This window comes from Megascapheus bottae, chromosome 9 (assembly GCF_031878675.1).
Source record: "Megascapheus bottae isolate mThoBot1 chromosome 9, mThoBot2.hap1, whole genome shotgun sequence".
In the NCBI taxonomy this organism is placed as follows: Eukaryota; Metazoa; Chordata; class Mammalia; order Rodentia; family Geomyidae; genus Megascapheus; species Megascapheus bottae.
The window spans coordinates 31,168,952-31,187,208 of record NC_143517.1 but is presented as its reverse complement, the minus strand read 5'-3'; the positions used below and the strand labels follow the sequence as shown (position 1 = coordinate 31,187,208).

The window sequence follows — 18,257 nt, the reverse complement described above, 5'->3', positions numbered from 1 at the left end:
TTTAAAATTCTATATGGGTACAGGCGGAACTTTCCATGGCTGCCCTAGCTGCGCATAGTTAGGAGCTCCTTCCTGCTCCCTCACCAGTCCCAGCCCGCTCACCGGCTACAAAATGGTGAAAGAAACCACTTACTATGATGTTTTGGGAGTCAAACCCAATGCCACCCAGGCAGAATTGAAAAAAGGCTTACAGGAAACTGGCCTTGAAGTACCACCCTATGAATCCTAATGAGGGAGAAAAGTTTCAACAGATTTCTCAAGCTTATGAGGTTCTCTGTGATGCCAAGAAAAGAGAATTATATGACAAAGGAGGAGAACAGGCAATGAAGGAGGGTGGAGATGTCCATGCTTCCCCCATGGACATCTTTGATATGTTTTTTGGAGGAGGAGGAAGAATGCAGAGAGGAAGGCGAGGTAAAAATGTTGTGCATCAGCTCTCGGTTACCTTGGACGATTTATACAGAACGGTGCAACAAGAAAACTGGCTCTGCTAAAAAATGTGATTTGTGACAAATGTGAAGGCCGTGGTAGTAAAAAGGGGGCAATGGAGTGCTGTCCCAACTGCCGAGGTACTGGGATGCAAATACGAATTCATCACCTAGGACCTGGAATGGTTCAGCAAATTCAGTCTGTGTGCATGGAGTGCCAGGGCCATGGAGAAAGGATCAGTCCTAAAGTTGGATGTAAAAGCTGCAATGGAAGGAAGATGGTTCGAGAGATGAAGATTCTGGAAGTTCATACTGACAAAGGCATGAAAGATGGCCAGAAGATAACATTCCACGGTGAAGGAGACCAAGAGCCAGGATTGGAACCTGGAGATACCATCATGGTATTCGATCAGAAGGACCATGCTGTTTTTTTACAGACGAGAAGACCTTTCCATGTGTATGGACATACAGCTGGTGGAAGCATTACGTGGCTTCTAAAAGCCAATCTCCACTCTTGACAACAGAACTCTAGTCATCACTTCTCATCCCAGGTCAGATTGTCAAGCATGGAGATATCAAGTGTGTGCTAAATGAAGGCATGCCAATTTACAGACGACCATATGAAAAGGGGCGCCTAATCATTGAATTTAAGGTAAAACTTTCCCGAAAATGGCTTCCTCTCTCCTGATTACCTCTCTTTACTGGAAAAACTCCTTCCTGAGGGGAAGGAAGTGGAAGACACTGATGAGATGGATCAGGTAGAACTGGTGGACTCTGATTCAAATCAGGAGAGATGGCGCCATTATAATGGAGAAGCATATGAAGATGATGAGCATCGCCCTAGAGGTGGTGTTCAGTAGCAGACCTCTTAACAGGGCCAGTGACTAGCGCTACTGGCATTTTAAATGCAGTAGTGAATGAGTGAAGAGCTGTAATCATAAGCTCACTACTTGCTATTTTGTTGTAATATTCAACTATGGTACTATTTTAAAGGTAAATGAAGAATAAACACCCATAAAAGCTCTGACTTTGTTCTGTATGTATGACTTCAGTGGGCAAGAGGAAGTTTTAATACTTGTGAAAACTACTTTTAAAATAGTTCCTCTAGCATCTGTTAAGCCACCTCTTGTAACTGATTCAGCTATGTATGTGGACAAGTTTAAATTGAAATGCTAGTCTTTGCCCCACTAATCTGTGGGGCTAAAACTTGGTGTTTGGTTGGTAATCTGAAAAAGACAAGTTGATTTGTAGAGAAATGTTGTTTTGTCTAGTTATTCGTATTAAGTGAACTCTTGGTGATGCCTTTGAATTTTATTGCCTCAAATATTACTTGAAGAGTGGCATAATGCATAATTTAGCATGTTTTAAGTGATACAGAAATACCTTTCTAATGAAGAAGTTTATCATAATGCTGCTTCTAAGGGCTTGAACTACTAGAATTGCATCCCCTCTGTGCCATCTTCTTAAATATATGTGTGTGTTCTTATATAAACATACATGTATATATATATATATAATGTTGAGCAGTCATAGTTATGTTCCTTTTCCCATTGGACCATGATAAAGCTCTTGGGCAGTGACTTTTTCAGTTGGGTAGCAAGAACAATTGAAGAGACCTGAACAAGTTGCATGTATTACATAGGAAGATGTTCCTTAGATATGTTACAGGCTTACTTTACACCACTTGCTTCAAAGTAACTGTAATTAAATATTGGTAGTATAGCAAATTACAATGAATAGCATTAACTATATGTTTAAAGACATATGTTCATGAGCTTAAATCTGGATATCAGAATTTAAGCATTTATTGAAATGTATAAATGAATTTCCAAAAAAATTTTATGTGGGTACAAAACAACTATGAGAGAAACTCTGCATTTTGATAAGCTATTCTAAATAATCCCATTTCTCATCAACATGAATAAACACATGCAGTGATTCGGTTAATAGGACATGTGATCTGCTCACGTGTCCAACTGAGTGAACTTAGTTAACAAAATAATACTAGTTCTGGCAAAGTACTAGAATAGTATGGAAGAAGGCTTCAGAAATTCAGAGCAGTTTGGTAACCTTCATAAAGCAGCATAGTGAGAAACAGAGTTAAAAGTGAGCATTTGCATGATCACTAATACAATGCCAGAATAAAGGAGGTTTCATTTTATTTTCCTGTGTTGAACACAGATGTGGCTGGCTCCTTATGGAGCATCTGGTTCTTGTCTCTACCACACTGGAGGACTGAATTGGCACTTCTTCTTCTGCATACCAAAAAAGAATCTATTCTCATAGAAATTGTTAGTGAGCGGCTGAAGATTTTGAGAGGAAATATAAAGATTTATTTCAAATTTGACATTGCAATCTCCTTGAAAGAGTTTAATTGTACCTGTCTATTTTCCTCTAAATCTCTCGATGGACAAACTTCCAATCTAGGATTTTCTCTATAATTTTCTTGGCTTTCTCTGCTGCCTTTTGAATGTGCCCTCTCCTGATACATCACATCCTCTGATTAATTCTGAATTATTTTCAGGAAATTGACAGTGCACCCAGTTATGTAGGCATTCCAACCCATGTTTGTTATGCTCACCAACTGGTGAATTGCGTCCTCTCTGTTGCTGACATATTTCCCAGTGAACAACATCTAGATACTTTTCCTCGCCTTTTCTTTTGGTGTGGATTTGTGTCTATCTGCCTGTCTCAAGAAAAAGGTATCAGAAAATATTGACTTGTAATCAAATACCTTTGACTCCTGCCTTAAACTGGCCACACTGAGAAGTCTCTATGGCCTCTTATCAAATATTTCTCTTCCTGTCTGATGGCTCAGGTGTTAGGTAAAGCATCTTTTCTCAATCATTTCCTCCTGCTCATCTCTGTCCAGTCAAGCAAGACTGTACTTAAACCAGCAGAGACAGAATTTAGGTTCCAGGAGTAACTGGATACTTTTTGGTATTAATGTGTTCCACAATGGCTTGCTAAAGCACATCTCATATTCTCCTCTGTTAGATCACATTTAGCTACCATCATGACTTACATTGTGCACCACACAGTGAGGAAGTACCCATCTCACTTACCATTTTGGTTTATTACAACTAAATCTGACACCTGCACCTCAATTCACATATCCCAGGTGAGTTCTCAAAATAGAACCCAGATGTGGCTTCCTTCTTGGGTCAGGGAACTTACTTTCTTGTACTCTTTGGTCTTAAAAGAGAACTCACATGTGTTAAGACTCAACCATAAAGAAACACTGAAGCATCAGAAGGGAGTCATGTGGCTTTCGCTAAGGATTTGTTGGGAGATAGAGGGGAGGCTGGCCTTAACATCATACTATAAACTTAGTCTTTAACAATTCTCTTTAGGTATTCTTGTCCTCAAAGTCCTTCTGTGGTTAATATGCCAATCTATTTCCTTCTCCTTTTGATTTCTTCACTATTTCCTCACACCACACTTCACAGTCTGGCACATTTTATAAACACTAGTTGTGCCCATGTGGCCTCAGGGACATTTAGGCCATTTTGGCTCTACCTTCTTTTCATGAAAGCAATACCATTAGGACATCGGGCTTCCCAGATCTCTGTGGAATTCTACTAACTACAGTGTTCTCCATATTCTCTATTATATTGTAAAATTGTTTAACATTTCAATCACAGTCCCTGCCTAAGTTACTAAGCAGTCTAGCATGGACTTGCCTTCTGTAAGTACCTTCTAGATATAAATTTTATAAGAATTGACCTAAGGTATATTATTGCATATACAAGTAAAACTTTTATCTATATAACAGACATAATGAAGCTAAAAGCAAAATATTATCCACAGCATTTGAAATATTTGTTGAAAATTTATATTCCTTTTTGAGAATGAGAAACTCTTTAAAGTAAATAGTCTCACAGCTATATTTGGTTTGAGTCATATTCTGAAAAGTTTCATAGGCTAAACATCCATGCTACCAAAAATATTGTGATAAGTAAAATTGAACCACATATGTAAATGATAAATAATAATTATTCTGTTGTATTATTTCCTGGATAGTAGATAATAGTAGTTACTTCAGCAAACCTACTGCACATTAAATAACAATAAATATTTATAGCTAATTACCAAGAATAACAATATTATTTATCACTTAAAATTTTTTCTTACATCTTTCAGATGACCAAAAGTTGGCTTTGCTGTTTGGAGTAAAAGTTGCTTGGTCAGATAATCTAAATCTAGAGAAAAATGAAAGAAAATTCTTAGAATATTATATTCAATATTGTAAAATAAAGTAAACATTTTCTATTATCCTTAATAATGTATCAAAATAGCAGATGACAAAAATGAAATTCCCCTAATAATAAAATTGATTCAGTTTTAATTCTTCCTATACTCACGTTCAAAAAAAAAAACCATCCCACTAAAACAGCATACATGTTTTAATGAAAGCAGCACAATACTTAACTTCACAATTATAAAATGGGACTTGTTTAGTATGTCACATGTAATAAATATCACTGCTTTACTCTCTGGTGCCATTTCTTTATCCCTTGATAGAATCACTTTACATGACAAGAGTCTGAAGACATTATGTAATTGCTTTTATTTAAAAAAGGATAGAGTGCCCTTAAGCATAGGCTTGTAACCCAAAGAGTACGTATATAATATACTATCAAATGTGAGCATGCTTGGACATATAAAGGAAATACATATAATTCATATTGCACGATAAATTACAAAAGGTTATTTCACCCAAACATAACCAATGGGACTTAAATTGATATTGTACGTGTTGTCTTTGGGGAGTTTAGATTCCTGAAAGTAAAAACAAAAAGAAAGAAAGAGAGAAAGACAGAGAGAAAGAAAGAGAGAAAGAAAGAAAGAAAGAAAGAAAGAAAGAAAGAAAGAAAGAAAGAAAGAAAGAAAAAGGAAGGAAGGAAGGAAGGAAGGGAGGAAGAAAAAAGAGAAGAACTCTAGTTTCTCTTTATGTTTCATAGTAATTTTGAGGGGCAAGGGAAAACACAGCTAGGAAGAGGAAGATGGTTAAATGACAATGTAGGAAGGACATAGAATCTGCACTGACATCCTTCAACACTTGAGTCATTCCTAATTGCTAACATAATAGCATTATTTTTTAAATTATTTTAATTCACTCTTATTTTCACAAATATATACAAAAATATGTAAATTAAAAACACCAGACTCTGGTAGCCTATGACTGTAATCTTAGCTACTCAGGAAGCTGAGATCTGAGGATTGGGCTTCGAAGCCAGCTGGGCCAGAAAAGTCCCAGTGAGACTCTTATCTACAGTTAACCACTCAAAAAACAGATGTGGCACCATGGATCAAGTGATAAGAGTGCTAGCTTTAAACATGAAGAGATTCAGGGACAGCACTCAGGCCCTGAGTTCAAGTACCACAATTGACAAAATTACATATGTAAAATAATGTGTAATAAAGCTTAAAATATGATCTTTCGGAGCTGGGAGTTTGTTTGATAGAGTGCTTGCATAGCATGCACCAAGAACCGAGCTTGATTTTTCAGTACCGAATACGCAGAAAAAGCCAGAAGTGGAGCTGTGGCTCAAGTAGTAGAGCTCTAGCCTTGAAAAATACCAAGGATAGTGCTCAGGCCCTGAGTTCAAGCCAGGACTGGCAAAAAACAAACAAAAAAATTTCATTGGTTCATATAACACCTATTCAATTGTTGAATAAACTGTTTTGTCATTTTATTTGCTTTAGATCATCCCTTAAACGCTTTTTTGCCTTGGATTAAATCATCTTCATATTCTCATTTATTCCTCAGCATTCAATATACAATTAAACACTAATATTTTCAGATAAAGTTGTGAGTTGCAAAAGCCACAATCCTTACCACGACTGTCAGTAAACTTATCAACTAATTTTACAGTCTAATTTGAAAATATTCCAAAATGAATCATGATGCAATTGAATATTTAAAAATTGTTATTTGTTGTTCTAATAAACAGAACTTGAAAGCAAAACAATGTTATAAATTGACTTATGTACTGCAACCTCTTTGTACATAACATTTATAGTAACAATAAATAAAAAATACAAAATTTTATATATGCGTATTTGGTTATTTGAAGTTGGATAGGGAAGGGAGGAAAACAAGATAAGGGGCGGGGATGGGGGTAGGAAAATGGGGACCAAGACATGAGAAAGGGTATCAATGTATATGAAGTAATGCACCTTCTATCTGGTGAATATAATGTAACTCTTCTATTAATTATAATAAAAAATATATGAGAAAAAATATAAAAATGAGAAAATAGAAAGTAGTGTAGCAGATTCTCAGGATAAAGACTGTAACTGAACTCTAGACAGATTCATAGGACCAGAGGGTGAGGCTCTCTGTACTGGGAACTCTATGTATAAACTCCATCATACTGCTGCATTACTTCTACCTACCATTGCCTCCTCTCCCATCCTGTGGCACCTAGCACTGGAATTCCAAATAGAAGTTTACACCATGTTGTAATTTGGGAATATTCACATTGGACCAGTATTTATGTGACCAAGTTATTCTTTCAAAAATATTTTTGTAAAGTTGATGAAGAGAAGGGATTATAGTTACTTAAGTAGGTATTGAGTTCATTTCTTTTTGAACAGTGTCAACTCTTCCCTCATTTCTCCCCCCAGATATTTCCCTCTGCAATTAGATTTAAAGAGATCCTTTCTGAGTTCTGTGAGTGGGATATGGAAATGAAATTGCCTAGTACTAAAAGACAAGATGAATATGTTTGTGTTTATTATTAAAGTATGACACATCAACTCAGACAAATTTTATGTTATCTCATTCAATACCCCCAGATCTGTCTGATAGGCAATAATGCCACAATTTTACAAGTGAGAAATTCTCAGGGAAATCAATATAACTAGGACTTTATTTCGCATAGCTTGATGAAAAGGCAAAAACTGAAAAAATTACCAGATTATAAATTATAGGTATATGTTCTGCTCAGCTTGTTTTAGGTAATGTTATGGACATGTTAAGAATTATATAAAATTTCCATTAATTCCATAATTGTAAAAATATGATCATAATAAAATTTAGCATAATTCTTCTGGCTTCTTTTCATCAACCTGATATTACCTAGTTCATGAGAGTGCATTTGATCACTTCAAAATCCAAAAAATTGGACTGGGAGTTTGGCCTAGTGGGAGAGTGCTTGCCTAACATGCACAAAGACCCTGGGTTGATTCTTAGGTATCACATTCATAGAAAAAACAGGAAGTGGTGCTGTGGCTCAAGTAGTAGAGTTCTAAGCCTTGAGAAAGTCCAAAGGCAGTGCTCAGGCCCTGAGTTCAAGCTACAGGACTGGAAAAAATCCAAAAAATTTAGAGAAGAAATTAGATGAATAAATAAAACAGGGAGTCTGTTTGTGGAATGCCTAAATTACTATTACAACATTTAAAATTTGTATTACTTGAACACTTTAAAGAAAAAGTCTAGAACTAAGTGCTCATTCCATATTTAGATTTCATTTCAGGTGCCACTGTCTTCTCTGCCTCACTGAAACAGAAATATATAATAGGTGGATGTCATATCTGAATTACATTGGGCTCTCACACACAAAACATTTCACCAACTTTCTAACAACATTTTAAAATGTTAATATGGGTGCAGAACTATCATGTGTTCCCATTTCAGTAATTATGATGGTCATAAAAGAATTATTCTTTCTTCTTCTTTGTAGTTTCAGAAAGACCTCAGGAGGGACAGCTGAAAAAGTAAAGTCAAATGGTTCTGCAGGATGTAATTCAGAATCCTGCTGTTAGTAGGTTTTCTCAGAGAAGAAAGCACCCAAAAATTAATGTATTTTCATTATAGAGTGCATGTGAGCTTCTGAATATTGGGGAAATGATACATATCTTGATTTATTGAGCAACTAAAAATTAACTTTTGGAGAGACAGAATATGATATTGCTTGTTCAATGGCCAAGACACCATTTTAAAATGTGATTCTATCAAATTTCAGGAAAACACTGATGCTAACAAAGAAATACTAAGAAAGGTTAGTGGCATAAAATTTAGATAGGAAATCAGATGATAAGCATTTGTAATTGTTTGGATATAATGCAAAGAGAATATCAGAATTTCCATTTGTCCATTAATCATGCAGTCAGACAAGTACACACTTAAACACATATTCCTATTGTGGATACTACTTTTACAAACAAGGCATGAACCATTCAATGAATCAACCTTAAAAGACAGAAAATTTAGGCTTATACTAAAGCTGGTATGAGCTGTATACATTTATTTCAAGGAATTTCAATAGATAACTAGTTCTTAAAAAGTATTTCAACATCATATACCACACCCTGTAGAGGACAAAATAAATGCTGGAGGTAAGGGATTCATTGCTAATTTTTTCCATATATTTTTATTATAATTAATCGTTAATAATTAAAAAAATGAAACTTAAGCCTTTATTATGTTTCTCCAGAAAGGTCCCAAGTGATAGAAGGGTACAGCTGTACTTCTTAGATAATGCAATCTAAGAAAGGAAATTATCTTCCATAAGATTTCCTTTGGTTAGTTACCCAGTTCTAAGTACTCACCATCTTCATAGAAAAAAAATATGAATATGAATAGGTTGATTTCTATTTTTTGTAAGGTTAGATTATCTGACATGCTCTATAGAGGCTAATTTTAATGATTTGCCTCACATAAGACATTTGTTGTTTGTTTGTTTGCCAGTCCCTGGGCTTGAGCTCTAGACGTGGGCATGATCCTTAAGATTCTTTTGCTAAGGTTAGCACTCTACTACTTGAGCCACAGCCCCACTTTCAGCTTTTTCTGTGATTAATGGAGATAAGAATCTCACAGACTTTCTTGCTGGGAGGGGTTTTGAACCATAATCCTCAGATCTCAGCCTTCTGAGTAGCTAGAATTACATATGTGAGCCAGCAGTACACAGCTTGCTTTCATTTTGAAACATCCTAAACTCTACTTCTCTGTTAACAGTCACTAAACAGTATACTATCAGACACATTTATGAAACTTAAGCTGTTTTTAATAAAATTCTGTCAGAGTATTGCTAAATTAATTTGAAAAATAGTTAAAGTTACCATGCTGCCATTCTATGTACATATTGTATGTTCCTAATGAAACGGTCCAAAATTTTTCTAAAAACTTATTCTGAAACTTAAGTGTATAGATTTTCTTTATGCATATATTTTTACTTCTGCACATTCAAGTTCATTTTTTGAGCAGAAAGTTTTTAAATGTTAAAACTTAAAGAATAATCATGAATAGCATATTCATTTCATGTCCTAATTTGGAAAGTATTACTTTTTAAAGAATTCCAATGAAATATTTTGCCAGTTGTATGACTCAGGGTAGCACTTGTTAGTTGCTATAACAAACAAAACCAATATCTTCGTTGCTTAATTCAGCAAATGATTATTTGTCACTTACATAAATCCAACACAGATGTTCTTGGATTTGCTATTCTTTTGCACAGCTCCATCCATGTAAAAAAATCTCAGGCTCCAAGTCCCCACTTTCATGTGATTCTGCTATTTTGGAGCATTTTACTTCCAGACACTGAGATCATGGAAGTTCAGATCTTCCAAGGCCGTGCACTACGAAGTTTTCTCTATTATCATAGCCAGAGCTACTTATATGTGATTGCAACCTGACTATAAGACAAGATGGGTTTTTACCTTTCTCTAAAAGAAAGGAAAAAAGGGGGAGATAACTCTGTCTGTAGCCATTGTCCACTATATAAGACATACTTATCTAGCATTGTTCTGATGAACTACACATTGGTAAAAATAAGGAGAGCCTTCGTTGAGGTTTCTTTGACTAAAGTTTATTAGGGTTATGATATAGGCGCTACATCTATATACTAGCTATCGTTATTGAAAAGATGATGAGCAAGGGGTTACAGTTACATACGTGAAGTAATTATTACATTTGTTTGTTTTTAAGATATTTGTCCTTTATTTACTTTTTTTAGTTCATGGACCCAGGCAAAGCAACTTTTCAGGTGCCTTTATCTTTAGCCCAGTGTTCCCCTGAAGGTGAACCTGTAGAGAAGCTTAAACCTGAGGCCAAGGTTACATAGTTAGTGGGTAATCCCAAATCCCATACTTTCCAATATCCTATTATCAGGGGCTTTTCAACCATTCTGGAAAATTGGTGCTGTGACAATAAGTGTGGTCAGCTTCATTACTGGACAGTAGCAGAACTGGTCTTGATTTAGAGTCTTCTACTTCACTTTGTCAATTCCTACTTGCCCAATAGGATAGGAGAAATAGTCTTCCTCGCTAGAAAATTTGTTTACTCGGGTGAGAAAGAGCTGTGAATAACTTGAAAACACTCACTACCATTATCTCTAGCTATCTAAATCTGTCCACCTAGTGATCTCATATCTGAGATTACATTTGTTTTTAAACAATGTTACCCCATTCTTCATTTTATCCCATTTACCCCTCCCTGTGGCACCCAATCCCAGGCTGTAAGGTTCATACACAATCTGGCCGTCAAGTAAGTGCCATTGTTGCAATACTTCCTCCTTTGACCTATGGTCTCTGTGATACATTTTCCCTTCACCTGGTTGAATAGTCTTATATAATGACACAGGTACAGACAATTAATAAAAATGAAAAAAGCTATATTTAACTCCAATTGTATCAAAGACCTGGAGGTAAAATCAGATACACTGCACTTTACAAGAAGGAATATGAGATACACTAGGTCTCCTTGGCACAGGTCGAAACTTTCTTAATAAGGACCCAGAAACACAACAAATCAGAGAAAGGCTGCATTAAACTGCAGAACTTCTGTAAGGCAAAGGACATAGCTTGCAAACTAACTAGAAAGCCTGCAGAGTGGGAGAAGATCTTCACTAACTATACAACAAAGGCCTCATACCTAAAATATATCAACAGCCCCCAAAATTGAATCACTCCGAAACTAATCTTCAAAGAAACAACCAACCCATTAAAAGATGGGCCAAAGACTTTAAGAGTGTCTTCTCTGAAGAAGAAATAAGAATGGCCAATGGACATATGAAGAAATGCTCAACATCTCTGGCCATAAGAAAGTGCAAATCAAAACAACTCTAACATTCCACCTCACTCCAGTTAGAATGGCCAGGATCAAGAAAGCCAATAACAACACAAGCTGGAGGGGATGTGGCCAGGAGGGATCACTGTTGGTGGGAGTGCAAACTTGTTCAACCACTATGGAAAGCAGTATGGCAGTCCCTCAAATGATTAAACATAGAACTGCCCTATGACCCAGCAATTCCACTACTTGGCATTTACCCAGTAATCCAGAAACAAGGGCATACTAAATCCACTAGCACAACAATGTTCATTGCAGCACTATTTACAATAGCAAAGATATGGAACCAAACCAGATGCCCTTCAGTTGATGAGTGGATCAACAAGATGTGCTATTTATACAAAATGGAATTCTATACTGCTGTCAGAAAGAATGACATCCCTCCATTTGTAAGGAAATGGAAAGACTTGGAAAAAAATCATATTAAGTGAAGTAAGCCAGATTGAAAGGAACATAGGTTCAATGATTTCCCTCATTCAGTAGAAACCTTGGGCTCTCCTAGCAGAGATTTAAAATAGAACAAAACCTAGATACATAAGGCCATATAGTTTGACGCTAAATGAAAGGACCTCCAAGATATAGAAACAAAAGCCATATAATGTTGCCCTTAATGTACTATGTTATCTCTCATCTCTTTTGCTGTCCCTTGGTTATCTCATATTGTTACAGTATTTTTCCTTGTTATCTGATATATTATATATGTGCTTATTTGGTTATTTGAAATAGAAGAGGGAAAGTGGGAAACCAAGATGAGGGGCGGGGTGTGGGGAGGGAACTGGGGACCAAGACATGAGAAAGGGTGTCAATGTTTGTGAAGTAATGCATCCTCTATCTGGTGAATATAATGTAAGTACAATAAAATATATGAAAAAAGCTATAGTTAATATACTATGTTTGCAGTATTAGTGCACAACTATACAAATGAAGTGATAACAGTCAAAATTCTTAGACATATATCCCTACTAAAATATTTTCATTAACCAACCAAGATACACTATCAAAACTAACTACCAAAACAAACAAATAAAATGAAAGCCCACAGTGTTATAGACCATGTCAGATGACGGTCACAGTAAGCATTAATTATAATGATATTTCAGTGCTTGTTTATTCATATTTTTATGTCAGATCTATTGCCTACATTTTGGATGTCTTTTTCTTTTTTTATCCTTCTTTCTTAAAAAATTATTAACATTGATTTTTACATCATATTTCAAATGTCATGTTTAACAAATAAGTATTCAAGAAGGGAATCTCTATATACAATCACTGGCATATAGATTTTAGAACACAGTTAAAATTAAGCTGAGGGTTTGTAGGTCATAGATACATATCAATCTATATAATATAACATTATGTCTATAGAGTATAGATCCCATCATAGATTTTGGATGTCCTACATTTGAATGTCCTTTTCTATGAGTTGTTTTATAAGATATTTTTAGGACTTTAGTTTGTCAAATTAAATAAGCCACCAAAAGAGAAAAATAACATATTAGAAGGAATTTGACTTTAAGCAGGGTATGAGTAACTCACACATGTAATCTTAGCTATTTAGGAATCTGAGATGAGACTCTTACAGCCCCAGCAGAAAAGACCACAAGACTCCTATCACCAATTAATCATCAAAAAGCAAAAATGGAAATATGCCTTAAGAAATTTTCATATAAAATATTATAAAATGAAGTTTCATAAGTTTCCCAATAAATCTGTGTTGGTTTGATTGTTATATGTGATTAACATTGGACACTTAACAAGCAAGGCACTGTGATATGATTTAGCATTTTCTATGTATTAGTATTTTAACTTATTTTCTGTTTTCTCCCAATTATAATTTTGGAGCATATACAAATTTCCTAAATTTTTAAGGCTCGACTATAGCTCAGTGGCAATGAGCTTATCTAGCAAGTGCAACATCTTGGATTTGAATCCCAGCACCAAACAATAATTTCTAGTGGGACAAAGGATGAACTAATTCAGCACTAAGACTCACTAGATACTATGTTGAAAATGAATAACACAGCAAGGTAGAGTAGGGATTTTAGAGGGAAAAATTTTGGAGCAAGCAAGAAAAGGGATGACACTGTTCAAAAAGAAATTTTGTGGCTTAGAGTGACTTCCTAGCATGTATGAAGCCCTGTGTTCCATTCCTCAGTACCATATAAATAGGAAAGGCCAGAGGTGTCTCTGTGGCTCAAGTGGTAGAGCAATAGCCTTGAGCAAAAGAAACTCAGGGACAGTGCCCAGGCCCTGAGTACAAGCTTCAAGACTGGCAACAAAATGTAATAAGATAGAAATGTATTTATTACCTGACCTATATGACTGTAACCCCTCTACTTATCACTTTCACAATAAAAATACATTTTAAAAGATTTTTGTTTTACAACTAATAGTCTGACTTCTAAATACCTTACTAAGTGATTAAGTAAATACCTTACATAAGTGATTATGGCATAATTATAAGTTCACTGAATTAAAACAAGGAAATATTAAGAATACCATAACAATTATTGATCTAAAAATAGCTCATCTCAACATATGTAAAAGATACTCTATGAACTGTACCATGATAATACTTTAATATCAAATTTTTCCCTGACAGCTTTTCAAATTACGTTACTGACAGTCAGGACAGAGTGTCTTTTTCTATGTCACCTGTGTGGTTGGTGGCTTCACCTAAATTTATTTTGCTAATATCTTTATGATTCTGTGTCAGTACAAATATTGATGGCCATTTGTCATCATCAGAAAAATCTACTTTCAAATAATGCTTCCTTTCTTTTTCTTGAGAGAAAAATAAGCGATATTATTTAAACCTTCAATACAATTTTACTACTGGAAGACTAAATCCACTCAGATTCTTGATAAATCATGTATGTTGTCGTATGTAGTATAACAAGAAATTCAATTAAGTTATAAAAGAATATGATTAAAATAAACATTTAATCAAATGGATTAAAGTAGTAGAAATACGAGGTAGTAAGAAGAATGAACACAGTCTCAAATTTATTTCATTAAAGGAAACTGAAAACTACAGAGAAAGTTAACATGGTTCCATCTGAGAACCTAGGGAATAAAAAGAAAATTCTATGGGATAAGCTATGTATGACAAGAATGCATAGCATTTCACAGGAGTTAAATTGTTCAGGTTATCTAAGGAAAATGTAACAAATGCAGTTGATTAAGGTCAAACAATTACGAACTGCTGCAGTGAACCATGGAGACATACTAATCTTTGGGATATAAGACTATCAGAAAAAGTATTAAGATAGCAAAGGGCTCTTCCTGAATTGACTATTTGGTATAATCTATGCTTATAAAATATAGATTTTTCTATTTAATATGACATGTAGAATAATTTTCTACACACTGAATCATTGAGACCCTCTATCTGGTAATAAACCAGAAACCAACAGACATTCTGGAGATGTTCAAAATCAGTTATCTAAAGTCAATTTTACATTTACTGTTCATCCAGTGAGTAATCAGAAATGAGGGAAAGCTTCTAAGATTGGATACAACATACTTTATATATTTATCAATCTTACTGAAAGGCATCTACTGTTTAGATATCTACTGTTGGATATGTTTGTTGAAATACAAAAGCAAAATCTTAAAAGCAAAAAGAAAAATGTGATTAATCACTAACAATAATTATCATATTCAATATTTATTAGCTATAAACATCATTGGAAACAAAGGAGACCAGAAGCCAGTGGAGGACTTCATCAGATTGTGGAAAGAAAAAGATGGCAGCCAAGAATTATTTTACCTAGCAGACACAAAAGTATTCAAAAGTGATGGAGAAATGAAAACCATCACAGATAAACACAGAGACTGCATCACCTGCAGAGTAAATCTGCCAAAAGTAGATGTGCTTCAGATTGAAAAGACAAGCAAGTGTGCAGTATTTGATTCTACCAGAAAAAAATAGAATGCCAACAGAGGTAATTGTGTGGGTAACTCTAAAAGACAATGTAAATATAGATTTTACCTTTTTCAATCACAGTAAAGAAAACAGGCCATTCTAATAACTGGTAATGTTAGAAGACTGGACTAAGCTACTAATTCTTTATTCTCATGGATTGTTATTAACTGTATCAATGTAAATATACCGCAGTTGGAAGGAAAATGCTATTTCCTTGTTAAAGGAATATGCATGGATGTCAAAGGCTATTCTTTGTCAAAATATAGTAAGAATTTATGCAATTACACGTCCAATAGGAGAAAACAAAATATTTACATAGGTAAGTATATTTAAAGAAAATTTTTAAATAATATGTTAAATTATTGATAAAGCATAGTTATTATAATATGGGCCCCAGGGTATATTTTCTTTGAGTCCTAGTTCTGTCTCTTAATAAATATAATATTGTCACTGAGAAGAAAAATATTGAGGGAGTGGTACATCTGATATTTAACACAGTTAGGACACAAAATTCTACTGAAGATTTTATACAAAATACAAACCATGAATGAGACACTTCTATGACCAATGTAAAAAAGGATAAGCAATGTCATTATATAATTTTGTTTTCTGAGAACAAAAACAAGGTCATTTCGCTGTCTACAAATAACAAGCACCCTATGTGTAGCTGTAATAATTGCTGCTACTTCTTTGTTCATTATATGCTCTTTCTAATCTGCCCTTCTGATATATACATTTTTTGAGATACACTGTTTTTGATAGTATTCAATTCAATCTAGACCAAATTCTTGCTCTTTTTTGTCCTTTCAAAATGTGTAAATAAAATGCAAATTTGAGCATGGCTTGCCTCCTGAGATTTGAGATTATAGCTTATGTCAAGCTATGACAAATATATTGATGATACCTCATCTCAATAAATTGGTCATGATGCTACATACTCTTTATCCCTCTATCCAAGAAACATAAGTAGGATCAGTGTGGTCCAGGACAACGTGAACACAATATTGGAAAAGATAAAGAAAGGAAAAGTATTGTTTCTGTGTGGCTCCAGTGGTACAACGTCCACCAAACTTGGGCCTGACTTAAAGACATAGTATTGAAAAATAACAAAACCCTTTTCTAATGATCTCTTATGGAGACAAACTGTGTTTCCCCATGGAGTGTGTTCTCCTTCCCTACAAAGTATAGCTCAGTCAACCATAGATATGTAACTCCAAGTGTTTAGATATTACTTAACCTTTCTACAACATAGCTTCCTAATCTATAAAAGAGAGATGTTTAGCGCACACTATCTCATAATGCTACAAATACTTGTTGAGACAAAACATGCGAAGCCTAGAATATAGTTCTTGCCCATGGAGAATGGTTCCACATGATAAAGTAATGGGGTCAAATTGGAAATTAATACAGTTCATTTCAGAGGAAATTTATGCATTTTTCAAAATAGATATGAGAAGAGAATCTGCAAGTTCTTCACCTACTTTGAAGATCATAAAGATGTCAAAAAAGATCAGCTGAGCATTTAAGAAGAGACTTTCTTTTAAGAACTGTACTCTGAATTTCATCTTCCATCCATCCTGGTACCATAATAGGGGCTGAATAAGGAAAGCTCTGTTAATCACCTCATCAGAAAAATAAAATGAAGACTTGCTGTACAAATCACATGAGGAGCTTTGTATGAACATTCTCAGAAGCTAAATGATCATAGTCGACCATTTGGCCACCCCTTTTGAAATTTAAAGGAGTGAGTCCGAATAGCTGACTGCTATTCTGTTTGGAGCTCTCATCGTTTCCCGGGGCATAAAATTTGGAAATAGAAAAACTCATTTGGATTGTCCACTGCAGACCAGAGAGATACTCATGACTGGGAGTTCACTGTGAGTGGGACGAGGCGGTAGGGAAGTGGCTGCCTCAGCTCAGGGAATCTGAGGTTACACCCCATTCCTAGTAAGACAATTATAGATATGAGAACATTACAGAAAAATGGCCCCTCTCCTATATTAAGTGATTTCTGAAAACCTTTCGAGCAAGCGGAAACAAGCAATTAAGAAATGTCACTCCTCTTATTGTTTCTTGGCCATTCTAATCTTCCCCAACTCTGTCCATCTTGCCCTGAGAGACAGGAAACATTGGTTGTAATAATGGTAGAGGGCAGAGGTGAAGGGAAAAGGTGACAACCATGCTTTCCTTACTCACTGCCAGTCTTCATCCTTTGCAGTAGAATTCTATCAATGTAACTTTTGTTCCAACGTAACTATTTGTTGCCCATAGAACTAACTAACTGGACTGATACAAACTTTTCTTTAAAAGCAAAGGTTCTTTAAAAGCAAAGAGAAATCCTGAAAGACTCAAAAGACAGTCTATTTTGGCCAAAAGTGACCCACAGTGAAATCTAGACAAAACCTATGACCTCTCTTGTACAGTTGCTAACAATGTTTTGCCAGCTTCATTTATTTGAAAGTGGACTGTTCTCCAGTTTCTGTATTAAAGTTCCGTCCAACAAAAATTTTGATTTCAGCTGTGTAAGCCTAAGCACAAACAATAGTCATACTTTCTAGATATTAGACCTAGGAAGATTGAGATTAAATAAATAACTGTTGTTTTAAGCTTCTGAGTTTATGGTGATATGTTTCATAGTAAGTGAAAACGAACACAAACATGTAGCAGGGCCATCCACCTTAAATCACGTTTAGATTTATTAACATCCCAATTGAGAATGTTTGGCAACTGAAATGATTTGTAGAGCATTTTATGACTTAAAAGGGGTCAATTTTGCCTTTTTAAAAGGCAAATCAAGTCGTTTTTTATGTAACAAATAACAAACAAG

At 35.0% G+C, this 18,257-nt stretch overlaps 1 protein-coding gene and 1 pseudogene across 1 annotated transcript in view; one reads left to right on the top strand and one right to left on the bottom strand.

Moving 5' to 3' along the window:
• Positions 1 to 18,257, bottom strand: part of Cnbd1 (cyclic nucleotide binding domain containing 1) — a 245,832-nt gene that overhangs the window by 26,346 nt on the left and 201,229 nt on the right. Inside the window, exon 11 of the mRNA XM_090338696.1 lies at positions 4,563 to 4,630. Coding sequence (XP_090194822.1) covers positions 4,563 to 4,630 — 68 coding nt within the window. The remainder of the gene's footprint in view (positions 1 to 4,562; positions 4,631 to 18,257) is intronic.
• Positions 113 to 1,300, top strand: LOC150058972 (dnaJ homolog subfamily A member 1 pseudogene; annotated as a pseudogene).